The sequence below is a fragment of the Peromyscus eremicus genome, chromosome 7, assembly GCF_949786415.1.
Source record: "Peromyscus eremicus chromosome 7, PerEre_H2_v1, whole genome shotgun sequence".
Classification (NCBI taxonomy): domain Eukaryota; kingdom Metazoa; phylum Chordata; class Mammalia; order Rodentia; family Cricetidae; genus Peromyscus; species Peromyscus eremicus.
In genome coordinates, this window is record NC_081422.1 from 68500726 (window position 1) to 68528664 (window position 27939).

At 41.4% G+C, this 27939-nt stretch overlaps 1 protein-coding gene across 1 annotated transcript in view; it reads left to right on the forward strand.

Moving 5' to 3' along the window:
- Positions 1–3586: 3586 nt before the first annotated feature.
- The window catches only part of Wdr72 (WD repeat domain 72), a 160619-nt gene continuing 136266 nt past the window's right edge, over positions 3587–27939 (forward strand). The window contains exons 1-10 of the mRNA XM_059267006.1: positions 3587–3760; positions 11999–12105; positions 15793–15871; positions 17295–17469; positions 18234–18310; positions 19278–19397; positions 20547–20728; positions 21085–21187; positions 24191–24332; positions 25434–25682. Coding sequence (XP_059122989.1) covers positions 3608–3760; positions 11999–12105; positions 15793–15871; positions 17295–17469; positions 18234–18310; positions 19278–19397; positions 20547–20728; positions 21085–21187; positions 24191–24332; positions 25434–25682 — 1387 coding nt within the window. The 5' untranslated portion in view covers positions 3587–3607. The remainder of the gene's footprint in view (positions 3761–11998; positions 12106–15792; positions 15872–17294; positions 17470–18233; positions 18311–19277; positions 19398–20546; positions 20729–21084; positions 21188–24190; positions 24333–25433; positions 25683–27939) is intronic.

The window sequence follows — 27939 nt, forward strand, 5'->3', positions numbered from 1 at the left end:
TGTTGGAGGAAGTGTAACTGTGTGGGTGGGTTTTGAGGTCTCATATGTTCAAGCTACACCCAGTGTGAGAGACAGTTAATTTCCTGCTGCCTACAGATCAAGATGTAGAACCCTCAGCTCCTCCAGCACCATGTCCGCCTGCACATCTTCACCTCCACGTCCCGCCATGATGATTATGGACTAAACCTCTGAAACTGTAGGCCAGCCCCAATTAAACAACCCTTCATAAAGGTTGCTGTGGTCATGGTGTCTCTTGACAGCGATAGAAACCCAAACTAAGACATTAATGCCTCCCATTCTTTAAATACTCAGATTGGAGAGTTTTGATTTCTTTCCCAACCTTGTCTCCACCTTTCCTGGGTGTTACCTAGCAGGCACACTGCTGGGAAGCTGCTCTTCATGTATATCAGATTAGAGATCTGTTGCTGGAATCCAGAGAGCAGTTCTGTAGATCTGGCTGTAAAGATAGGCATGCCTCCATCTGCAGGAGTCATCTGAGATGCTAATCCTGGACACTAAGCTGCCTCTACTACTTAAGAGTGTTAAAAAGGAATGCTCAAGAAGGGAGAGTCGTTGTGATCTCATTGCACAGGACTGAAGCACAGGTAGGGAGACATAGTAGACGAGGAATGTGAAAACACACTCCTTGAATTGGTTTCTCATTACCAGTAGATGGTAGGAGAAAATGCAGGAAGCTATGGGGCAGGTTTCCAAACAGAACCAATAGGGGTGAGTGGGGTGAGGGGAGGACCCAAGGACTCCCACCTTTATGCCCCTTTCAGCCTGAAGGGATGGAGCCATTTTTATTTATTTATTTTTTCCCCTTTCTCTGTGGCTTGGTCTTCTGGCTTTCATTGAGGTTCAGTTATTTGTTGGTTTCAGGGAATGAGCTCCAGTCTCCTGGATGAGCATCAGTATCCCCATTACAGGACTTTTCACAGAAAGTCAAAATAGTCCCAATTCATGATTTGAATGGTTTAAAACCATTTGTAAATAACAGTCTCCAAATCACCTCTTATTCAAGAGGAAAATGCTGATAATATAAAAGTGAATGAGTTCGGCTTTATTAAGCACAAAAACGACATTTTGCTCTTGGTTGATATATACCTGACTTACAATGTGTGTTTAAATATGTAATTTTAGAGATAAAATTTAACACTGTTTTTACTTCATATATGTTGTGTTTGTTTTTAGATCTAATTAAGTTGTACCAAATTCAGCATGATAACTAGTAAACCTAAGATATTTTAGTTTTATTTATTTTATTTTTATATGTATGAGTGTTTTGCCTACATATATGTATGTGTACGGTGTGCATGCCCAGTACCCACTGAGGTCAGAAAAGAACATCTGACCCCCTGAAATTGGGTTAAGGATGGCTGTGAGCCATGAGATAGGTGCTTACAATTATGCAGCACAGGTCCTCTGGAAAAGCAACCAGTGTTCTTAAATGTTGAGCTTTCTTTCTGGTGCCTGGACTAAAACATTTTCTTTTTAAAGCTTCCTCAGCATGCCACTGAGACACGACACAATTCTGTGTCTATCCAATGTGTATGTGAGAGGTTTCCTGGGACTCCAAACCAGTGAGGACGGGAGCTAACTCCAAAAGGAAGGTTGATAGAGTGCCAGGCACTTTCTGCCTGTCATGGCAGCTAAGCCACACTCTCTTAGTACTTCCATGTGCTCAGTACATTTGTTACATGTTAAAGCCACTTTGGGAAAACAGTGGTGTCAGTGTGTGTGTGTGTGTATGTGTGTGTGTGTGTGTGTGTGTGTGTGTGTTTGTATAACTCTGTAACTATGGGGTTCTTCATTTCTATGAACACTCTGCCCACCAGCTGTGAGCATTTTGGAGACCTCCCTGAGACAGATAAGCCATGGTGTCTGGGTAAGTTGCAGTGTTGGAGAGGAAGTCCAGGTCAGTGTTCATCAGTGAAGGAAACCATGACAAGAACTCCAGCAGGAGCAGAGACAGGAACCGTGAAGAACATGGTTTTCTATCTTACTCTCCAAGGCTTGGGAAGTGTGATTTCTTGTACAACTCAGAACTGCCTGTCCAGGAGTAGTACTGCCCACAGTGGACTGGGCCCTCCCATATCAATCAATCAAGACAACCCCCCATACATGTCCACAGGCCAAGCTGGTCTGGTCAATCCTTCAGTTATTTGAACTGATTGCACCCAAGGTATCATGAATGCAATATAAGCTCTCTACTAGAGAGCTATAACTTCGAACCTTAGATTCTAAAAAAAAAAAAAAAAAAAAAAAAATTTACTGAGAAATCTAGGCTGGGATTTAACTTGTGCCTTCCTGCCTCATGTTCTCAAGTCTTTTTTTTTTTTTTTTTAAGGTTTTAATGTCTTCATCATTTTAATAATTTCCAACAGTTTAAATGTTCATTTTATGGTGAGTTTTAGATTAGTTATTTATTATTAGTCCCCAGGGTACTTAAGCCCTCTGATTGCTCATGGTTTATTATTTTCATGGCTATGTTACAACTTTTTATTGTAAATTTATGTATGATTGTGGTTGTATTTCTATAAGAATTCTGTTCAGACTTGGTTGTAACAGTATCTTCCAGAATGCCCCCCCAAAGCAAACAAAACAAGACAAAAATAACCCAACTTTAATGAAGTATAATTGACATGCAAAATATCTGAATGAATACATAGTAAATATATACATTTAAAGCAGAGGTTTTGTTATATGTACATACTCATAAACCCACATCAGAGATGGGATGATGAACATGTTCACCCCCCTCAAAGCTGTCAACATTTGGGGTCTGCAGAGATTACTCATCAGTTAAGGGACCACAGTGTTCTTACAGAGGATCAGCGTTCCATCCCCTGTACCCTTATCAGGCATCTCACAACCACCTGTAACCTAGTACCAAGGGATCTGACACCCTCCTCTGGCACACACATAATTATGAATAAAATAAAACTTAAATTAGAGAAAATCTCTCCCTGTTCCCTTTTGGGTCCTCAGACTTTCCTGTTGAGCCTTCCTGTCCACATGGCCTCACTGCTCTGCTCTGTGCTTCCAGTTACTATGTACTAACATGAACTTTCCAGTATTTTCCAGAGGATCATGAAGCATTGTTCATAAAATGCAGGTACTTGCTATTTTTCAAATAATTTGTTTGGGGATTCATGTGGGTCAACGGGCCATTTATGTTGTTGAGGAATTATATCCCATTGTGTAAAATATGCCTCTGTTTGTTTATCTGGTTACCTATTAATTGGCATTTGGCTTACGGTTTTTCGCTATTGTGAGTGAGGTTGTACATGTAGCAATCATCCTATAAACACGCACTTTTTTTTCTCCTAGTGAGTAAGTAAGAAGTCAAGTAGATTGGCTGGGTCATGGAGTAAATATGCATCTGGCTTTGCAGGAAATGGCCACAGTGGTTTCCATCACAGGTTCTCAAACACAGCTGATCTAGAACTCACGGTGTGGCCCACGCCAACCTTGAACTTGTACCAATAACCCTCCTCAGCTCTCCATTGCTGGAATTACAGATGTGCATTTCACCAAATTTAAGAAAGATAACCACATATATTTTTTCCCCCCACAGTTTCTCTGTATCTGGGATTCGTTCAGCATGAGAAGTGCTCTCCAGGCTGTGGCCCTCTGGGGAAGAAAAGCTCCTCCCCACAGCATCACGGCTATCATGATCACAGATGACCAGCAAACAATAGTGACTGGAAGTCAGGAGGGTCAGCTCTGCCTCTGGAGTCTCTCACCTGAACTGAAGGTGTGTAAAGGCCACAGGTATTCAACCTGCAGTGGTCACTCTGCTCCTCAGACCTACAGTCATGGTGGAAGGTGTTCACAGGACAACTCAAGATGCTATGTGCAAATCATGAATAGTGTTCATCTCTGCCACCAGCTAGGTATTACCACCCTTTAAGCTGTACCGAGTTTTACTATTCTCTATGCTGAATTATATGTGTAAGTAAGTGAACTATGGACATTTAAGTAGAGTTCTAAAGAATTATGGCCCATTAATATAAACAAAAGGCACTCCTAAAAGCCACTATTAACTAAATGAGTAATATCTTAATTATCTGGACATTTCTGACGGGCTAGCCTTCTTGCTATTCTTTGAGTCTGTGCTTTGCTCTGATTTTTACAGACCACATCAAAACCTCCACATTCAATTTACTGTTGTCACCCTCCGATTTTAGAACCTGACCTCACCTAGTATTGGACCCATCGATTAGCAATTAATTGTTTCTGTCCCAAGTCATAAACATTTAACATATCGGAATAGATGTTTGCTTAACTCTAGCTGTCTCTAGACCCAATTTGAACAATTAAACTAATGATGTACTTAAAGTGTACTGCCCTCATTAAGAAGCCTTTTAAAGATCAAAACTATTTTTAGCCTTTAAAGTCTGTCACTTTTAAACCTAAATTAACAATTAATTGTAATTCTATTTTATAGTGTAATTAATTAGCACCTCCTATCCCCAAACTCTTCTGCTATCGGACTGCCAAGAGCTGCACAAGAGACCAGCTCAGCTCAGGGTTTATGTACACTTTTGAAAGGCCTGGGTGGTACTACAGAGGATGTGCTTCAGAAATGGTGCTCATATATATCCGAAAATGTATGTTTTCTATTATCGTTTAAACTCAGACTCCTAAATGGCCTAAAATCTCTTGCTAATCTTTTTTTAAAATATTGCTTTCTGGCTGAAGTGGCTGCCTAGCAATGCATAGCTCACTATAAGCTTAAGAAATTTGAATTCCTGGCATTCTATTTCTTCTTTGTGTTTCTGATATTCATCCAGTGTTTGGTCACTGAGTATTCTGAGTGCATACCAACAGTTACCGTAAATGAGTTCATACCTGAAGGAGGATACATGTGCTGGTGGCCCAGGAGGTTGCAGTGTAGGAAAGGCCAGACTCGGCTAATTAGGTCACCCTGTGCGGATCCTAAGTAGCAGTAGTCAGTAGTGTGATGTCTCCTTGGAAAATTCTGTCATGTTCCTTTAGGAGTAAGTTGTCTTCTTACTGTTAGAGCAGTGATTCTTCACAGGAGGCTGGTTTACCACCTAAGGGACATTTGGTGATATTTTTGGACATTTTTTGGTTGTCAAAATTGGAACCAGGGAGATGCTGCTGATATTTAGTGGTTCCTGTTAATGTCTTAAAGTACATGTGACTATCTAGAACAAAAGACTTCCCAAGCAAAAGCCCGTTATGCCAATATTGAAGAACTCAGCATTACAGATGTGGAGTGGAATGAGACTCACATCAGCTAGGTGGGGGAAGCAGGTTATTTAATTTACAGAAACACCCTGCACCTGCAGGAAGGGGTTGGGAGCCCTGCTGCTGGGTCCAGCTATGAACTAAGGTCAAAGAGAGATGAACTAGAAGAAGAGATAAGGTTTGGCCATGGAGATGTTTTGATGCCCAGGAAAGGGATTTTTGAATCTTCTGGGATAGGGGAGCCTCTGGGGAGATCTGAGCTGGGGATGGGATGAGCCTTGTGTTCTGAATGTTCACTATAAGGATGCTGTAACATGAATCTTAAATGGTCTTATTAATTAAAAAAAAACAAACGATGCCAGATATTGGGGTAAAAGCTGAAAGATCAGAGAGGCAGATCAGCAAGCCACTAGTTCTTACCCCTACAAATTCCTCTGCCAAAAAAGAGTGAGTTCCTGTTACTTGGAGCCTTGTATACCTTTCTCTGCCCAGACATCACTTCCTGGGATTAAAGGCGTGTGTGCTTCCCAGTATTGGGATTAAAGGTGTGTGCCACCACTGCCTGGCTCTGTTTCCAGTGTGGTCTTGAACTCACAGAGATCCCAACGGATCTCTGCCTCCTGAGTGATAGGATTAAGGGTGTGTGCCACCACTGCCTGGCTTCCATGTCTACTCTAGTGGCTGGCTCTGTCCTCTGATCCCTAAGGCAAGCTTTATTGGGGTACACAATGTATCACTACAGGATGCCATGGAAAAACAGCCATGCAAATAAAATAGTGGGTGGAACAAATACGATACTTAATGTCTTTATGATTTTGACTGCTGTGTATGTCAAATGAGCGGTATTACTCAGAGCTTATCTTTTGAAGCCATGGTCTTCACGGCAGGGAGCATGGCAGCAGGCAAGCAGGCATGCCACTGGAGCAGCAGCTGAGAGCTTATATCTGATTCACAGGATGTGGAAAAAAAATGAGACTGGGTCTAGCGTGGACTTTTGAAACTTCAAAGCCCAACCCTCAGTAACATACTTCCTCCAACAAGACCACACCTCCTAATCCTTCCCAAACAGTTCTTCTCACTGGGGATCAAGCATTCAAACATATGAGCTTATGAGGACTGTTTCATTCAAACCATCTCAGAAAAGTAATGATGTTCACTTCTGATATTTGCTCCGCAGTGGATTTTCTCTGGGGGTAGAGTGTCTGTGATGTATCTGGAGCTGCTCTGGCTTTTAATCCATTGGAAAGGGATGCCACTCAAGTGGTTGTGTATCCAAGTGTGGTATCTGGGTACAAGGATGTATTGTGTTCGGAGTTGGAAATTTCTGGATTTTCCAGGAAAAATTTAAAGTTAGAATTTAGTATGTGATTTTAATAAAGCAGAAGACTTTTTTTAGTACAACCATTTTAGTGTGACAAGAGATATTTTAAAATAATTCTGATTGTAGTAGAAATAAAGGAAACCATGATATTGGATAGATATGTTTGGTTATCAGCTCATATATATGTTTACATAGTTTAGAGGCAAAAATGGGTATTGATCCATGTGGAATATAGATATTTTATTTTCCAGAAGGCTTTTTATTTTCAAATTATTTTTGGATCCATTATGTTTATTTTTTATTTAAGGTGACATTATGCATTTTCTTTAGAAAATGTTTTTTTATTTTTTAAAATTTTGTGTGTGTATGTATGTATGTGTGTGTGTGTGTGTGTGTGTGTGTGTGTGTGTGTGTATGTTTCTGTGAGTATGCACACATGAGTGCAGGTGCCCATAGAGGTAACTAGGGAATGTGTGGTCCCCTGAAGCTTGAGTTACAAGTGGGTCTGAGCCCATGTGAGTGCTGGGAGCCAAATTCAGACCCTTTTCAAGGATGATTAATTGCTGAGCCATCTCTCAGCCCCACAGTTTCTACTCTGTAGTTTTAATTTTCAGAGTCTTTTTTTTTTAACAAAATAGAAACATTCTTTTTTTTTAATTTTTATTTTGCAATACAATTCAGTTCTACATATCAGCCACAGATTCTCTTGTTCTCCCCCCTCCTGTCCCCTCACCTTCCCCCCAACCCGCCCCCCATTCCATTCTCCTCCAGGGCAAAGCCTTCCCCACAGACTGAGATCAACCTGGTGGACTCAGTCCAGGTAGGTCCAGTCCCCTCCTCCCAGGCCGAGCCAAGCGACCCTGCATAGGCCCCAGGTTTCAAACAGCCGACTCATGCAATGAGCACAGGACCCGGTCCCACTGCCTGGATGCCTCCCAAACAGATCACGCCAATCAACTGTCTCACCCACTCAAAGGGCCTGATCCAGTTGGTGACCCCTCAGCCATTGGTTCATATTTCATGTGTTTCCGTTCATTTGGCTATTTGTCTCTGTGCTTTACCCAACCTTGGTCTCAACAATTCTCGCTCATATAAACCCTCCTCATTCTCGCTAATTGGACTCCCAGAGATCCACCTGGGGCCTAGTCATGGATCTCTGCATCCAGATCCCTCAGTAGTTGGATGAGGTTTCTAGCACAACAATTAGGGTGTTTGGCCATCCCATCACCAGAGTAGGTCAGTTTGGGCTGTCTCTCGACCATTGCCAGCAGTCTGTTGTGGGGGTATCTTTGTGGATTTCTGTGGGCCTCTCTAGCACTTTGTTTCTTCCTATTCTCATGTGGTCTTCATTTACCATGGTCTCCTATTCCTTGTTCTCCCTCTCTGTTGTTGATCCAGCTGGGATTTCCCACTCACCCAAGCTCTCTTTCCCTCGACCCTCGCCCTTCACTACCCCCACTCATGTCCAGGCTGTTCATGTAGATCTCATTCCATTTCTCTGTCATTGGGCGATCCCTGTGTCTTTCTTGGAGTCCTGTTTTCCAGGTAGCCTCCCTGGTGATGTGAGTAGCAGTCCAGTCATCCTTGTTCCACATCTAGTATCCTGCTATGAGTGAGTACATACCATGTTTATCTTTCTGAGTCTGGGATACCTCACTCAGGATGATTTTTTCTAGATCTATCCATTTGCGTGCAAACCTCATGATGTCATTGTTTTTCTCTGCTGAGTAGTATTCCATTGTGTATATGTACCACATTTTGTTTATCCATTCTTCAGTTGAAGGGCATGTAGGTTGTTTCCATGTTCTGGCTATTACAAACAATGCTGATATGAACATAGCTGAACAAGTGCTCTTGTGGTGTGGTTGAGCATTCCTTGAGTATATGCCCAAGAGTGGTATAGCTGGATCTTGGGGGAGATGGATTCCCAATTTTCTAAGAAAGCGCCATATTGATTTCCAAAGTGGTTGTACAAGCTTGCATTCCCACCAGCAGTGGAGGAGAGTTCCCCTAGCTCCACATTCTCTCCAGCATAAGGTGTCTTCAGTGTTTTTGATCTTAGCCATTCTGACAGGCGTAAGGTGGTATCTCAGAGTTGTTTTGATTTGCATTTCCCTGATGATTAGGGATGTTGAGCAATTCCTTAAATGTCTTTCAGCCATTTGAGTTTCCTCTGTTGAGAATTCTCTGTTTAGCTCTATAGCCCATTTCTTAATTGGACTGTTGGGCATTTTGATGTCTAATTTCTTGAGTTCCTTATATATTCTGGATATCAGTCCTCTGTCTTATGTGGGGTTAGTGAAGATCTTTTCCCATTCTGTAGGCTGTCGCTTTGCTTTGTTGACCGTATCCTTTGCCCTACAAAAGCTTCTCAGTTTCAAGAGGTCCCATTGATTGTTTCTCTCAGTGTCTGTGCTACTGGTGTTCTATTTAGAAAGTGGTCTCCTATGCCAATGCGTTCAAGACTACTTCCTACTTTCTCTTCTAGCAGGTTCAGAGTAGCTGGATTTATGTTGAGGTCTTTGATCCACTTGGACTTAAGTTTTGTGCATGGTGATAGATATGGATCTATTTGCAGCCTTTTACATGTTGATATCCAGTTTTGCCAGCACCATTTGTTGAAGATGCTTTCTTTTTTCCATTGTGCACTTTTGGCTTCTTTGTCGAAAATTATTTGTTCATAGGTGTGTGGATTAATGTCAGGGTCTTCAATTCGATTCCATTGGTCCACATGTCAGTTTTTATGCCAGTACCAAGCTGTTTTTATTACTGTAGCTCTATAGTACAGCTTGAAGTCAGGGATCGTGATGCCTCCAGAGGTTGTGTTATTGTACAGGATTCTTTTGGCTATCCTGGGTTTTTTGTTTTTCCATATGAAGTTGAGTATTATTCTTTCCAGGTCTGTGAAGAATTGTGTTGGTATTTTGATGGGGATTGCATTGAATCTGTAGATTGCTTTTGGTAAGATTGCCATTTTTACTATGTTAGTTCTGCCTATCCATGAGCATGGGAGATCTTTCCATTTTCTGACATCTTCTTCAATTTCTTTTTTCAGGGACTTAAAATTCTTGTCATATAGGTCCTTCACTTGCTTGGTTAGTGTTACCCCAAGGTATTTTATGTCATTTGTGGCTATAGTAAAGGGTGATGTATCTCTGATTTCCTTCTCCGCTTTTTTGTCCATTGTATATAGGAGGGCTACTGATTTTTTTTGAGTTGATCTTGTATCCTGCTATGTTGCTGAAGGTGTTTATAAGTTGTATCAGTTCCTTGGTGGAATCTTTGGGGTTGCTCAAGTATACTATCCTGTCATCTGCGAATAGGGAAAGCTTGACTTCTTCCTTTCCAATTTGTATCCCCTTAATCTCCTTATGTTGTCTTATTGCTCTGGCTAGAACTTCAAGTACTATATTGAATAAGTATGGGGAGAGCGGACAGCCTTGCCTTGTTCCTGATTTTAGTGGAATTGCTTTGAGTTTCTCTCCATTTAATTTGATGTTGGCTGTTGGCTTGCTGTAAATTGCCTTTATTATGTTTAGGTATGTTCCCTGTATTCCTGATCGCTCCAAGACCTTTATCATGAAGGGGTGAGAAACATACTTTTTATTTCACATATGAGATGATAAAAGAAAAAGCACTTAGGGCTACACTTTGAAAACTCTCATATGAAAGCAACACATTGACATTGTAAATAAGCATTTGGTTGATTTTCTTGTGCAGAAAAGTTCATTTTATTATTTTTGAGGGAGTCAAATTAGGTATTTAAAAATTCAGTCCTTTATTTATTTATTTATTTGTTTGTTCGTTTACTTATTTATTTATTTCCAGAGCTGAGGACCGAACCCAGGGCCTTGCGCTTGCTAGGCAAGCGCTGTACCACTGAGCTAAATCCCCAATCCCTCAGTCCTTTATTTTTAAAAGTAGTTTACAATTGGCAGCTAAAGAGTAATTTGATAGCAAGACAAAGCCACACACACTGAAGGTACCCGAGGAGAAGACACGAGGTTCTTCATCCCTCTCCCCAGCTCACCCGCCATCTAGTGGGACTTTTATTGCTGTGATAAATAACATGACCAAAACAACTTGGGGGAGGAAAGCGGTGATTTGGTGTATACTTCTAGGTTCATTACTGAGGAAAGTCAGGAGGCAGGAACTCAGTCGGAGGCCACAGAGGAACACTGCTTACTGGCTTGTTTCCCATGGCTTCCTACTTGCTTTCTCATGTAGCCCAGGTCTAGGGATATACCTAGGGACAGTACCAACAACAATGATCTGGGCCCTACTACCTCAATCACCAATCAAGAAAATGCCCTTCAGACATGCCTACAGGTCAATCTGATCTATGCAAATTTCAGTTGAGGTTCCAAGGTGACCATAGGCTTGTGTCCAGTTAACAACTGATGCTAACTCTGACATCATGTCACCCTGGAGTGGTATATTGGGCACATCATTGGATTTAGAACTCATGATTATCGACTTCCATGGTTCATATTATAGCTAATTCCTTCTTAGTGTCCCTGGATGGGCATTCTATGGGCTCTGACAGATGTATACTGACATATGTTTACAATTGGTCATGTGATACAGGGACAGTTCCTTGTTCTAGAGACCCCTTGTGCCCTACAGTCTCCTGCTTTCCCAAACCCTTGATGGGCACCAATGTTTTTAAATCCCTAGTTCTGTCTTGTCTCAAATGTCGCAGAGTTGGAGTCATACAGTAGTGGGCTTTCCACAGAGTTGGAGTCATACAGTACTGGGCTTTCCAGGGTTCTTCTTTCCCCTAAGCAATACATACGCATGGGTTTCTACTGTCTGTGCAGTTTAGCCACTCATTCCTTTTCGGAGTCAGCTGATAGCTAACTCTTTGCCTACAGTCCTGTTATTTATGTTCCACTGAAGGGCAGCTTGGTCGTGTTCCCATTTTTAATAATTCTGAGCCAAACTGATACAAACGTGTATAGGTTTTTGTGTGGACACTGCTTTTCAGTTTGTGTGAGAGGATACCAACAAATGTCATTCCTGGATTGAGGATGACCTTCAACGTGTGATCCTCCTGCCTCAGCCGATCAAGTGCTGGAGTTACAGGTGTTGAATACCACACACCTGGCAGGAAATCCTTGTTTCCACAGGCTGGGGTCATCTGGGAAATTTCTGTGCATGAGAAGCACAGGTGCTGACTGATGTATTCAGAACTGAAATGTTGAGGAACTGGTCTAACGCTCATCTAAGTTTCATGATGGAGCCCAAACAAGCAAACGCAAGTTGAGGACAACACATCCCTTCATCTCCAGGTTTCCTAGGTTGTGGATTTTGATGTGTTATGTATTAGCTTTCCTGAAACTTGTGTACATAAAAAAAGGCTTAGCATAGCTAAAAGGTGTTTATTATCATTATCATTATTATTATTATTCCTGGAAGTTTAGAGTCGTTCAAAAACCTCATTTTCAGCATTTTCAGATTTCAGCTAAAGAACTTCTTTTTGGACATTCAGCTTCGGTGACATGTTTGGCAAGAGCAAGAGACTTCTCCAAACAGCCCTACATTGTGAGTGCTGCTGAGAACGGGTGAGTGATGTCATCATTTAGCTCATCTCCATTACCGTCCTTTGTTAAACACTAAGAACGTGCATTGGGGAGCAGAGGAGAAACGGACCCATGGGCAAAGTGCTTGCTACTCAAATGTGAGTTCCTGTGTATGCATCTGCCGCAACCATGAACAAAGCTAGAACCCCACAGCTGAGGAGTGCGACAGGAGAGCCTGAGGTATGGTCCAGTCAGTCTAGCCAAATTGATGAGCTCCAGATTCCATGGGAGACCATGAGAGAGCAATCTAGACAAACACCCAGCATCGACCTCTGGCGTCCAGGGGTTTCACACCAGGTGTAGTAATGAACACCTGTAACTCCAGCACTTGTTAGGCTGAGGCAGGAAGGTCACACATTGAAGGTCATCCTCAATCCAGGACTGACATTTGTTGCTATTCTCCCACACAAACTGGAAAGTAGCACCCACACAAAAACCTACACACAGTTGCACCCACTCTCCTTGTACACCCCCCCACACACACACACGTGTGCACACACAGACGCAAAGACACTTGCAATAAAGTGGAGAGTGATTGAGGAAAATAACCAGTGTGTCCCTCTGTCCTCCACACATACAATAAAAGAAATCACAAAATAAGACGTTTGAACTAAGCTTGCGTAAAATATTAATCTCGATTAAATAATAGGACCAAGCTTTAAAATTAAATTGCAATGATTGTCAGACAGTTGGAAAAAAACAATAAGATCAAATAAAACATAGAAGAAAATGAAGTTGGGGAAGATGGCTATAAAACAGTAAGTAATGTAAGTACTTTTTTCAAAAAAGAAAATGGATGGAAAATATGTGCTAACAAAATGAAGTTGATATGGTAGTATTAATATTTCATATTAATAAACATACAGAGTTAATACAACATGGTTAATTAAACTTAAAGGTGAAAAGTCTTGGTATTGATAGAGAGGATTTCCACTTGTTAAGAGAAATTCTGGTTACCAGTTTACCAGTGGATGCAAAGTAGGCAAGTGTCAGAACTCAGAACAGAGATTTGCCAGGACACAGGTCCTAAAGACTGAGCGCATCTCAGAGATGTGCCGAGGCTTGGTGCAGATTTCTGGGCCCTAATCCTACAGCTAAGAGTTCAGCATGGGTAACCTAGAGTCCTGTAACTTGCATTTCTAGTACAATCTTAGGCTATCCTTCTAGTCCCTATGTCCTAGCGACTGTATTTGGAGTCTCCCGTACCACTTGGGGACAACTGGGGAAGTGTGAGACTCAGATTAAGTTGGGAATCTTACCATTTACTGGCAGAGAACCAATGGGGGGGGGGTAGTTTACAAGACTTATGAAGTCCCACCACACAGATGAAAACATCTGTAGGCTGGGAGGTATGGATGAGCCCTGATGGAGAAATCCTAGCATAGGGACAGGTATCTATCTATCTATCTGTCTATCTATCTATCTATCTATCTATCTATCTATACATGTATAGACACACATATACATACATGCCTATATACATACACACACACACACACACACAAACAAACAAACAAACATGAAGACCCAGGAGTAGATAACACTTAGAAAGAGTAGGAAACAGAAGATAAGAGAGATAAGGTAAGAAAAAGATAAGAGAGTCCATATCTGGGGCTGAAGTGATCATTCAGCAGTGAAGAATGTGTCTGCTCTTCCAGATGACTCAAGTTCGGATCCCAGCACTCACATGGCTGCTTACAACTGCCTGGAACTCCATCTCCAGAGGACCTGACACACTGCTCTGGCCTCTATGAGAATTACACTCACGTGTGCATATACATTACAGTCCCTCCCACACACACATAAGCATAAATAAAAATAAAATAATCTTTAAAAACTGATTATTAGAGATACCAGCTTAAAAATAAACTTAACTTCAAAGCATAGCAGTTTACTGAGAGTGTTTAAAAACCGTGTATGAGCTGGGCGGTGGTGGCGCACGCCTTTAATCCCAGTACTCTGGAGGCAGAGGCAGGCAGATCTCTATGAGTTCGAGGCCAGCCTGGTCTACAAAGTGAGTTCCAGGAAAGGCACAAAACTACACAGAGAAACCCTGTCTCGAAAAACCAAAATAAATAAATAAATAAATAAATAAATAAATAAATAAATAAATAAATAAATACCATGTATGCCAGTACCCACTAGCAGCCACGATTGAGGCTCACTGGAGTCACTGTTTGAATACTTTCAGATGCTTGTCAATGTAGGAAAGAGTCAAGACCACAGTGCTAAACTACATGTCTGTGTCATTTTATGCTGTGGGCTGCTTAGAATTCAGTTTCTTTACCTTTGATTTCTATATCCTTCATTTCCTTTTAGGAACATTATTAGTTGTTTTATTTCTGGGATATATTCTTTTAATTTCTGCTTTTTCCTTCCATCATTTCCCCCTGCGTGCACACAAATGCATAGGCGTACGTGTTTGTGGACACACAGATTTTCCCTCCTGTTTTGTAGAATTACATGCTTTTCCAGGTTACCTTTGAAGCCTCTTTGGGATGCAGTTAGTTACAAACAGAAGGAAGGCCTGTGAATATTTTCTTCAGATTCTAGGGCACGCCCTTTCTACCTCATATTCAAGGCATTTTGGAATGAACCTCCTTTGTTGTGGAGACCTGTGCACGGCAAGGAGGCTGAGGCACCTCTGCTCTCTGCCCACTAGATGTCAGTAGTGTGTTCCTAGTGGCAACAAGGTGGTCGCTGAGACGTGGTTGATAGTGGGGAACAAAAATCACCCCAGTTTCAGAATCGCTGGTTCAGAATATTGATTCCTAGGTCTTTATTAGAAATACAAACCCCTGAAAATCATCAAATGCATGCAATATTTAACATCATTAGTCTCTCTTTTTAATTTTTACCTCAACTGCAGCATTTCCCACAACACCCATAAAGCTTGTTTTTCGTCTATATAATTGTTTTTGCTTCTGTATTGAAATTTCCCGAACCAAAGGCTATTATGTAATTCTGATTCGGCTGTCTTTGATCTTCTGAACAGAAGTCACCCAGGTTTAAACAATCTACCTGGTATATTTCATAGCTTCATTGTACAGACTGTGTCTATGTCTTCAGAGCATGCATTAAAACAGAGTTCTCAAAAATGATGAGGACTTTCCAAATATTGTGTCAAGGTTTGTTTATTTCAGGATTTCAAATCAGGGGGGAAAAAAATCAAAGAAAGAAACTGGATCAATGATAGACCGAAGGTGGCCTCTTGGTGGTGCTGTTTGTTTTCATGAGAGAGAAGGGGTTGGGAGGGGGTAGAGTATACATACACAGAGATTTGATGTGTTATCCTTCCCAGAATATGTAGTTTAAGCTCATTGAAATAAGTTTTGAAAGATGCTGTTTCCGTGGAGAGACCGTCGTACTATCCCTTGTGAAGGCCGCAATGGCTGAATTCCCACAATTTGCTGATAGCCAGAGTGGCCCTAAAGCAAAGCTTGCAGGCTGTAGGCAGGGCGTCATTACCCAAACAAAATGATAGAGCTATGGTGTGTCAACCCTGCTAATGACCACAACAGTTTCTTGCCCAGTAATCTGTAACAAAAAGCCACATGAACGATCAGGTTGTGCCTAAGTGCATCACTAAAGAAAAACTTGGCGGCACAAAAATTATTCCAGGCAATTGTGTGGAAATGGCAGAGAATAACATGGAGTTCTCTGTTCCAGGGAGATGTGCGTGTGGAATGTGAGCAGTGGTCAGTGTGTGGAGAAGGCCACCCTTCCTTACAGGCACACTGCAATCTGTGTAAGTGCACTCCCTTCAGAACATTTGAGATGCCCAAACAGTAACTTGTACATAGTTTTTTTTTTTTTTTCTATCTGAGCACTTAAGATCTTTGGAGAATAGTCTTTTCTTGAATTTTCCTTTTTTTGTTTGTTGTTTTTGTTGTTGTTGTTTTGTTTTCTTCCACGATGGAAAAGTATCACCAGTAATCATCTGTTATTTTGGCTTTTCTCTCAGTCTAAAGATATTAGTCAACAACATTTATTCCTGGTTATTTCATTTCTGTATCTTGTCTTTAAAAACGATTTTCATATTGTTTTACATTTCCTAAGCAACACAAAGCACCCACATGTACATGGGAAGACTCACCTTTAACAATATGCTATGTTATAAAACATGAAACCTTTTCTGGGTCTGGAGAGATGGCTCAGGGGTGAAGAGCATTTACTACTCTTCCAGAGGATCTGAATTTGGTTCCCAGCATCTAAATCCTGCCTCTAACTCCAGTTCCAGGGGATGCTAATGTCCTCTACCGGCCTCTGCAGACAGTGTGCTCATGGCCACATACCCCATACCCCACTGATGCACACGGACAAATTAAAATTGTAAAAATAAAATCTTAGAAAAAAGAAAAGCTTATGCCACATTTTTAAATCTTAACCAGTTCTTTTGGTGGATTTCTTGATTTCTATTTTTTTTATTTGTGAAAGAAAAAGAGACCTAGTTATAATTTCTATAATCACTTTCCAATCCAGGGGCTTTCTGGTTCCCTAGTATTGAAGGTTGAACCCAGGGTCTCAAACATACCAGACAACTAACTTCCACTGAGCTCTGTCTCAGCCATACTTTCTGTTTCTTAAAGTAGTTTCTGGATTTTGATGGACAGATTAGGAATAAAGGAGTAATTTCACCACCTCTTTGCTGTTGAGAGTATGTTTTCATATTTTTCGCACTGTTTGTGCTGCTGGTGCCTCATATGGTAATAATTCTCACACTCTCCCTTCTTCTCCTGGACCAGAACCCAGTACAGAGGGCAGGGAAGGTAGAAAATACTTCCAAAATTTGTTTGGCATAAGAGTATCTCCAATCTTCTTTAAATGCTTTCATTTCTTACTAGTTTTTAGCAGTACTTACTGGGATAGAGAGCCTAGATTGTTACTGTTTAGCTCTAAATAACACTACAGAAATAATGTAATTATCACTGTCCCATGATTTGTAGCATTTCTTTTGAAAGATCGCCACTTTACTCTGGGGGATGAGATTTCTGGGGTGGCGGGGGCGGTGAAGCTAAGCTGAAAAATCAACATGGCAGGAGTATGGGGCTATTTACTCCAGAGGTTTTGTTGAGTACAGCTGAATGGAATTCAGAGAAGTCTTTATGCAGCTAGAAGGGTGTCAATGCTAGCCATCTTTGAGGTGCTGTTCTTGGAATTCCATCCCATAGTATTATCACTGCTCCTTCCGGATGACCGGCGAAGGTTGGCTGCTGTGCTGTGGGGAATATCGAGACGTCCTCATCCTTGATGCTGGAACTCTGGCTTTCCTGCACACCTTTTCCTCTTCGCAGTCCCCTGACTGGATGAAATGCATGTGCATCGTTCACTCTGTGAGAATTCAAGGTAACCGTGGGTGTCTCAGGACTCTTAAGACTGTGCAGCAGCTGGTTGAGATGCTGTTGAAATTGTCAAGCCAGAGCTGAGAACGCTGCTGGTGTTCACCTCGTCCTGGAGACAGCTCATGGAGCCATGTCAGGGGAAATCCAGATTCCCTCCACCAGTGGGTCAAGTTATTAGGAAGCCAGCAGGAGGTGAAGACAAGCGAGCAAACGAGAAGCTGTTTCTATGACCCAGTTCTCAGTTCGGCTTACTGAGGTGACAGGACAACAGGCATTTGGGCTGTTTGTTTATTCTTTTTTTCCCTTTCCTTTCCTTCTCCCCCTACCCACTCCTTTCCATCCTGTCCCTTCATCCTCCCCCTCTCTCTCTTTTCATGGCTTTCCTTTTGTGTGTGTGTGTGTGTGTGTGTGTGTGTGTGTGTGTGTGTGTGTGTGTAGCAGCAGGACACCATTTCTGGATATACTACTGAAATGCAGTTTCTATATATAGTCAGTAATGCTTGAGTAAAGTGGAAGTCGGTTCTACAGTCCCATCTGAAATGGGCTCGGCATCACCAGCATCTGCCAGGTGCCATGGCTCTTCTTTTAGCTGTATTCTGCATGTTCACAGGGAGTTAGAACATTGAATGAAATCATTCCTTTTAATTCAACAAAAATTAAAGCTAAATATATCCTGCCCACCCAGCCCTATGCAATCCTTGAGTGACTATGAGGTAATGGGACAGCATCCAGGTCCACTGGCTAACAGCTCATATGTTCTTTCCACAGAGGATTCTCTCTTGGTCGTATCTGTAACTGGCGAGCTCAAAGTATGGGACCTCTCCTCGTCCATCAACAGCGTTCAGGTTGGCTTGGAAACCACTCATTTTTCCATTATTTCAATCACTATTCATTGAAAATTTCAAACTATGAGGGTGATGCATGTTCACAGCTGAAGGCTTATATGATATCTTTCCAAGGGTGGGCATTGAGGCAGGTGAATTGCACCCTTCCAACCATGACTCCATATATAATGTAAATAGATTTATTTACACACACACACACACACACACACACATACACACACACACACACACACACACACGAGGAGTAGAGAGAGGAAAAGATTGTATTTTTAATTTAAAAATTGATAGCAGACATTGTTCCATCCCTTTTATTAGACTCTTTTGGGTATGGGAGCTGTAAACAGATGGATACATAGGAGGATCATTTTCTTGGGGATGTCTGCATACCAACCTGCTCCCTAGCGTCAGACTAGAGTCAAAGTAAAAGACAAAAAGGGAACACAGTATGTGTGTTAGGATGCACCACACAGTCTGTGGCAATTTCTTCTTCGAGGAGCCTAGAGATTGTGTTGCTTGTCACTCTTCAGAAACCCATACCCAGCACTATCAGAAGCTTGCCCCATGCTTGTTGCCCTGCGTGGGCTATGCTTGTGTCTCTTCAAAGCATCTCTTGTCTTATTTACTTCTGGTTTTAGTAATCAAGACACTACAGGGTTGGTTTGTTGTTGTTTTGATTTTTACCATTGTATGCCCCTCCCCTTTCTGCTCGCCTGAAAGCCAGTAACTTTATATTTTCAACGCTTATCATGGTTCCTTGTAGACTGGTATTTGGTTGACTATCAATAAAATAAGTCCTTGAATCTTGCAAAGTAATGTTTAGATCAAAACACTGGAACGGAACCTTGGATTCTTTTCCCTATAGAACGGCAGGAAGGACCAGTGTCAAGCGTATGAGAAGGACTATGTCTTCTGTTTATGTGTACATTTCTTGGAATTTGTATTTAAATGTTTTTTTTTCCTTTTAAAGGAAAAGCAAGATGTCTATGAAAAAGAATCGAAGTTTCTTGACTCCTTGAACTGTCAGACGATACGGTTTTGTACATACACAGAGAGACTCCTGTTGGTGGTATTTTCTAAATGTTGGAAGGTATTAAAAGTACCGGCGATGTACAGATGAAATGGTTTTCTTGTTGAGTCAAAAAATGATAATACAATTTAAATACTGCAAAAAAAACCTCCTTAACATAATCATGTTAAGACATGGAATGGTTAGTCTTCCCTGCCTGTCTTATTGTCTTATTGTTATGTATTCCATCACTTTGCTCCCTAACATATTGTATGTGGACCAACAAATTCTAGTTTTATTAACAATAAATTATAGTAATGATGAAAATAATTTCTGAGGGCAGGAGAGGTGGCTTGATGATTAAGAGCACCAGTTGCTCTTGCAGAGGACGGGTTCTGTTCCTGAAGCCCATATGGTGGCTCACAAATGCCCGGGACTCCCTGTCTAAGGGATGTGATGTTCTCTTTGGCCTCTTTAGGAACTTATGTGTATGAGGCATACATGCAGACAAACACTCACACATAAAATAAAAACAAATTATTAAAAAAGGAAATGAATTTTCAAAAAAACGATGTGTTTTACTTTTCAAAAGCTAATACTTACCACTTATATAGATAGATCTTATTTCTGGATTTTTTTTTCTGTTGTACTATTGCTATATTTTTAGGGAGTATTCTTTCTTTTCTTGAGAATATAGTCAATGATCTCTCTAAGAGTAAAGAAAAGCTAAGTTATCATCCAATGGCATCCTTAGTTACGTTAATGTTTCCCATAACTGCTAACAGAAGTCTATCTGACTTGTGCCATAATGATATATTTTTGCTAAAGATTTAAAGTATGCAAATGAACTAGGGATTTCTGCTATACAAACATTTTATGTATAAGGAATTTTTAAGTGTTATACTGGGAGCACTCATATAGCGAGAATAAAACTATTTAAAAATGTAGGATTTGGGCTTCTATGCTTAACAGGAACATGATGGAACAAGCCAGCCAAATAACTTTATCCACTGCCACCTACCTTAGGATAAATGGGAAAGAATAATTCTGAGTGAATACTAGTAAATCACAAAACATTATCTTAAGCCATGAACACAGTATTCTTGCTTTTAATGTTTAATAGGCTGCAGCGTTAATTCCATCATAGTCTTGATAAGCATAATTATTGCTAATCCTCCTTGCAGACTCTATTTCCAGGCTTTATTAATGTGCCTCTGCCATGCCCTGCAGGTTTATGACTATTGTGACTTTTCCCTTCTGTGGACTGAAGTCAGTAGAGACGGGCAGCTCTTTGCTGGTGGAGAGGTGCTTGCTGCTCACAGGGTCCTTGTTTGGACAGAAGATGGTCACAGTCACATCTATCAGCTGCTGAACAGGTGGGCTCAGATGGGAGCAGCGTTCAGAACATTCAGGTAGCAAATGAACTTGGGGAGGTTTATTATGGAAAAGCCTCTGCATGCAGCCCCTGATCAAAACCCAGAACAAAACAACTTTGGCACTGGAAGATTTACTCTGGGCTTGCAAGGCCTCTGCCTTTGTACAACCCAGCGGGGGATGAAGGCATGAGATTAGCCATGTAGAACTTGTACAGCTGGTGCGGGCCTTTCAAAAAGTCACTCGTAATTATTAACCCAACAATTTCTAACTAGAGTTTAGAAACGCGAATGGTGCCATCCGGCTTTTGAAAGTGGAAGGGGGGTGGTGGTGGTGGGAACAAATAAAGGACCCTAAGTTTCTAAATTTTGTTTCTAATTTCCCCCCCACACAGTGGGCTTTCCAAATGCATATGCCCCGCTGATGCTGATGGAGGAGTCCTTAAGGAGACCATCTACCCTCACTTACTGTGCTCCACTTCTGTGGAGAAAAATAAGGTAAGAGAGGAAAAGCAGCCTCAAGCCCGCTTCTTGCTTTGTAATGGACTCAGGCTTGCAAAAATGAAACCAAAGCATCAGATCAAGTTGTTAATGAGAAAATCAACTTGGAGTGTTAACGGCTACTGAGGAGAAAACGCCACCCTTAAGAATTGTTGGTTAATCCAACAATGCCTATTCATTATAGGAAAGTTACAAGTGTGGGAGAAAATAAAGAAGATAGGAAAATTCTGATTTTACCACCATACATATCGACTATTTGCCTCCGGTAGCTGGGAATGTTTCAGTTGCTGAGAAGTTGTAAGAACTGGTACGATTAACACTTACTTCCCCTTTACCTAGATGCACCAGTTATTGGAATTTTAGTGTATGGATTCTCTTACACACAAGTACACACATCCCGGGTTTTTCTTTTGCTCTGTTCCATTCTTAACATTTTTGATATACTGACTGCAATTCTCAAACTTTATGAAAGGGTTTTGATACTTAAAAAACAAACAAACAAACAAACAAACTTGACTATCCATCAAGGTCATTTTCACATGTACTTATGGATTCTTGTGAGTAAATTCCTTCTCCAAACGAGTGTGATTAAGGTAGTTAAGGTTGCTGGCAGAACGTAGAGACTGTAATTGTGAGCGTCCTACTTGGCTGAACTATAGCTTTGACAGCTGACCACATCTGAAATCTAAGCAGCTGTTTTATTCCAGGGGCCTTTTTCAAAATTAATTTTTACCCGTAGTATCGGTCATCAATTAATTATCCAAAAAGGTACTTTATGAAGAGGAAGAGTTTTATTTTAGTGACATATCAACATGAAAGTGTGCAACTGTGTCCAGAATGATGATTTGCTTAATCAGGCAGCAGAGCTCTTGGAAGCCCCACAGCCAGGATGCCCTTTTAATGTTTTGTTGCTAAAACGTGATTAAAAATCTCTCAGCCCAAACTGAGAACTCCAGGTGCCGCTGGGGGAGTTAAAACAAAACAAAACAAAACAAGGAAAAACTTCAGAATTACAGCATGCATCAGGGGACATCTCCAAAATCCTTCACGGGCAGCAGCGAAGCCTTGTCACAAAGCGGTATTTCGGCTCACTCAGAAAGGCACTTCATTCTCTTGTAGGATCTGCTGTTTTCTGCCCTTTGGCTCCAGTGTGAATTTTAACCAACATGGTTTTCCACAGAAACCTCATACCCCTCATGAATTTCTACCCCAACAAGCAAATATCAAAGCTATATACAACCACTGCTTTAAAATTGCGAAGTTGGGGATGGAGAAATGGCTTAGCAGCTAAGAGCACCGGCAACTCTGCTAGAGACCTGGGTCAGGTCTCTGCACCCACATGGTGGTTCACAGCTATTTGTAACTCCAGTTCTGGGGGACCTGTTCTTCTGGTCCACAGGCACTGTACACACATGGTGCACAGATATATATATGAAGATAAACACTCAAACACAGAAATAAAATAATTTTTTAAATGGAAAGTTATCTAGCTTTGTCTCTCCAAGTATGTACCCATAAACAGATGGGTCTTTTGCCAATGAGTCTTCCTTAGATAGCCATGATTCTCTGCTCCTGACCCCATATTTTAAGTGTAAGAAGTACCTGGAAGCTAGGGGAGCATAAATAGAATAATCTAATTTGGGGAATTTGATCACAGTAAGCCTAGAAAAGAACATTCTGCAACCACATGACATCGGCCATGGTCAACATTTGTAGCCCTATCATGAAGTTACATCTGTTTTGGCATTGTTGAGAGTTCCCATTGGTTCTCACTGTGAACCTATCTGCTGATTGGGTTCTGTGTCTCCTGGAGGGGCCCCTGGCACTCTGCAAATCTCAGCTGACCTGGAAGAAGGCTGCAGGTCCAAGGTGGGCATGTGTGTACAAACTAAGAATGATGATGATGGTGATAGCTAACCTGTGTTGAAATGTTATCATTTACCAGCATATAAAATACCTCATGCCTTCAGCTGCTGCCAGGAGGCCATTTTGAAACTGACATTTGGAGGGATGAAGTCCAAGGTTTTAAACATGGGTGATTTAATTTTACAATGGGTCTGATGAGTCCTTAGAACCAGTTGGTTGGTAGTTCTGGAAAAGGACCTCAAGGGCTGCATGAATGAATATATCTATATATTCTCGTGCTGTTGTAACTGACTAGTAGATCTGAAGCAACTGAGAAAGACTGTTGACCTTTGGTGAGCAGTCTTCATCATGAACACACGGGATCCTGATTCCAAGTTCGGAGACTAAAACAGCCCATTGCTGTCTCCATCATCATGGTGAACCCAAGCCCTTTTCTCTTGTTTTCTTCATATATACCATAACAACACAAACTCAGCATGTTGAAGAGATTTTCTTTTATCTAAACATGTATATGTAGCACGAATCTTAACAGGTCTTATTAATAAAATCAAACCTGAAGCCAGGTATTGGGGTGAATACTGAAAGATCAGAGAAGCAGAACAAGCCACAGCTACCTCACCTTGCCAATTCCTCAGTTGATCCTGTTTCCTCAGACTGGATGCCTCTCAGCTGAACTGTGCTGCTCAAAAGCCTAAAAGCTTAACCAGCTCTAGTTCCTCGTCCTCACACCTTAATACCTTTCTGCTTCCTGCCATTACTTCCTGGGATTAAAGGCCTGAGTCACCATGCCTGGCTGTTTCCAGTGTGGCCTTGAACTCACAGAGATCCAGGCAGATCTCTGCCTCTGGAATGCTAGGATTTCTGGCCTCTGTATCTAGTGGCTGTTCTGTTCTCTGACCCCAGATAAGTTTATTAGGGTGCACAATGTTTTGGGAAACACAATATCACCACATGTATAGCCCTTACTGGTAATGCCTTCATGAAGGGATGTGTGCGGTACACACACACACACACACACACACACACACACACACACACACACACAGAGTATACCCCAGGTTAGACACTTGTGTCAACTCTCTGAAGCTTGGCCAGTGATCTCATGCTTTCTTTAACACATGCTTTCTTTTACAGGGCCTGCATTTCGTCATGGGCTACATGAATGAACGGAAGGAGCCTTTTTACAAGGTACTATTCTCTGGAGAAGTCTCAGGAAGAATTACACTGTGGCATATCCCAGATGTCCCCATATCTAAGTTTGATGGTTCTCCTAGAGGTAAGATAGTTTTGTGTCCTTCCTGCCCCCTGCAATACAGTGTCTCATTAGGTAGACTAGGCTGGCCTTGAACTCAGACTCATAGAGATCTTCCTGCTTCCTCCTCCCAAGTACTGGAATTAAGGCTGTGCCCCACATGCCCAGCTTGCCACTTTCTATTTCTTTATTTTTATTTTTAATTTTGCGTATATGTCTGTTGTGAGTGTGTGCACACGAGTGCAGGTTACCACAGAAGCCAGGGGTGTCTGATCCCCTCTGGAGCTGTGTTAGAGGTAGTTGTGAGCTACCTGATGTGTGTGCTGTGGATTGAACTTGGGTCTTCTGGCTGAGCAATACATGCTCTTAACTGCAAATCCATTTCTCTAGCCCCAACAGTTTCAGTTTCTGATCTTGTTATCTGAAAACTAATTTGTGATTAATTCAGAAACCTTAGCATGGAGTCATATGGGACTACAAACAAGAACAGTGAAGAGTCTTCACAGGCCCTTGTCCTCCATTAGACACTGTGATAATTAAAGACTGCTGACTTGACAAGGTTGAGAATCACCTAGGAGACACACTTCTGAGCATGTCTGTGAAGAGTCTCCAGACCAGGTCAACTAAGGTGGGAGGAAGGACCTCAGATGCAGGCAGCACAGTCCTGTAGGCTGGAGTCCTGAGCTGAATTAAAGGGAGAGAGCAAGCTGAGCACCACATTCATCTCTCTTTGTTTCCTAAGTGCAGCTGCAACGTGAGTGCTGTCTGGAGCTCCTATAGCAGTGACTTCCCCAACATGGTGGACTGTGCTCTTGAACTCTGAGCTAAAAATAAATCCTTCCTTCTTTAAGGTTCTTTTGTGAAACATTCTGTCAAGTGACTGGGGGTGTAATACCGATAGAAAAACAGATATAATTTAAGTCTGTGGATCTGATGCACAAATACAACCAACATAATTCAAATGACCTTCAGCTGAGCATTCCAAGGGATATCGACCAGTGTTCTGAATGTAACTGAGCTTTTCTACTGGGTTCAGACTTGTGAAAAGGTGACATCTTCACCATATTTTTCACATCTTTTATGAATAAATAAACCAAGTTTTCTGTTTGTGTGTGCTCCTTTCAGAAATACCAATAACCACCACCTGGACTCTTCAGGATAATTTTGATAAGCATCAAACGGTGTCACAGAGCATTGCAGACCATTTCTCTGGGTCCAGAGATGAGGTGGGGATGACAGCAACCATCACCTCATCAGAGTACATTCCAAATCTTGATAAACTCATCTGTGGCTATGAGGACGGGACTATTTTCATCACTAAGGCTCTGAATGCTGCCAAAGCAGGACTTCTGGAAGGGGACTCTTTATTGAAAGGTGACTGATTTTTTTTTTTGCCTTATTCACTTAATTTATCTAATCTTCTACAAGCTATACAAAAATGATTCAGAGGCCTCAGACCTTTGGTGGCATTTGCAGATAAATTTGTGTATAATTTAATACTAAATTAAGCATGCACATAGGCTTGTGAAGACTCAAGCAGAGAGTGGTACTGTCCCAGCAGAACCTTCTATTCCCCCTTTATAGGCCACTGTACATAATAGTTTCACTATACTTCCTAAAATTGTATGTGTATGTGTGCATGTGCAAGCACACACGCACACACACACACACCAGCACACTGCGTGCAGTGTTTTAATTATATTACCAAAATAGATGCCGTGCTGAGTCATTATTAAATAAATATTAATAAAATATTTTTGGTGCTCATCCTTCATGAGCTCATTTTAAATTACAAATAAGAATCAAAATTTAGGTTGAAAACCTTTCTGTTAATTGATGCTTAACTTTTCCAGCCTTTAGCTACTATGAAAGATTTGGCATTGATTATCCTTGAATCAATATTAGTTTGTGATTTTGATTTTGAAAATTAAGCTATCTGAATGGTTCCATAAAGAACTTATCTCAGTATATACGTGAATACCCAATAATAACCTGTGAAATTGCAAATATTCCCCCAAATATTGATCAGCTTTTACATTTTTAAAACATTTAGATCTTTACCAATGAGGAATAAAATGGTATCTTCCTGTATTTATTTTTATTTCCTTGTAATGAAGTTTGTGTTCTTATTCATCTCTGTACATAATTGATACCCACTAAAAAATGTTATTATACAATGAGTTGCCATATATGGAGAGGGAAAAAAGAGGGGATGGAGATTTTAGGATATACAGTAAAAAAAATAATAAATGCCTGTGGCTCCCCCCCCCCCCTTTTCCTATTTGAGAGGTTCAGCTTAGGGCATCATGCATGCTAGATCAGCATTCTACTGTGGGATCCTGCAAAAGAACTTCCTTTTTCTTTCCCTGCAGTGGTGGGGAGCAAACCTTACACATCCTATGTTTTGTTGTTGTTGTTTTGCTTTTATACAGTTTTCAGTTAGAGCATCCTCATGAAGTCACCTTCTTTCACCACACTTGAACTACTCACTGAGTGTGAGAGATGTGTAGTTGACAACAGAGGGGTAAACGGCAGCGATGCCAGAAGTGATAAAAAGTAGGTAAACAGCTGCCATTAAAAGTCAGAGATAATGGTGACGGTAGACATTTTAATCTAGGCCAATTTATCCTAATATCAAAAAAATAAACGGAAGCCTGCCCTTGACTGACAGCTTCTGAACTAATATTCATTACAGCTTGCTAAGGCCAGAATAGGAAGCAGAACAAAATAACAGGTCTTTGAGAAGATTCCATTTCAGTTTGAATAAAGAGAGTGGTAAATGGCCTTCTCGCGTTTGGAGAATGTAGATAGCAGTGAAAGGAGTGGCAGGGGCTAGCAGCAAGGGAAGCAGCCTAGCAGCAAGGGAAGCAGCTTAGCAACAGGCCTGAATTCTAGTTTAGATCTGGTTTGAAAGCCACTTGCACACATGTCCATGTGCTCTCCAGGCATTGTGCTGAGAATATATTCATTTCATCCAACAGTCTGTCCAAAGTGAGGGTGGTCATTACTTGTATCTTGAAGAGGTGGGTAGAATCTGTGAGTCGGAAGAAAGAATCAGATATCAGATGTCCACATCTGTGGCAGCAGAGGTAGAAAGTGATTGACTCCCAGATAAAGGGAGGATTCTGTTGGCAGCAAAGCTTACACATTGTGCCCAGCTTTTTTTTTCATTATGTCATTTTTTTTTCATTATGTCATTTTTTTTCTTTATTCTTTTTTTTTTTAATGCCGAATGCTATTTATTGAAGGAGGGAAGAGGTCTTAAATACAGGCTTACAGCACAATGGGAGAACCCCGGAGGGCAGAAGTTCACTACAGATGTTTTACAATCTTGCATCTAAGCTGTTAACGCCCATTATGCAGGATACACAGACAAGGAACTTCCCTTAAGCATTCAGGAGGGTGGAACCCGGCAGGGAATTAGCATAGGGAGGATATCAAGGTCAAGGTCAGCAAGCAAGGCAACCCAAAATGGGGAGCCAGGGCCCTACAGGTCCCCCTTTTACTAAAAAATGAGCTTCTGACTTAGGTTGCGTGGGACATCAGCAGGTCACCTTACCCATCATGGAGACGCCTGCCCAGGCCACACAGGTGCTCTGTCTTAGGTTGGTGAGTGGCCCCCCCCCCCCAG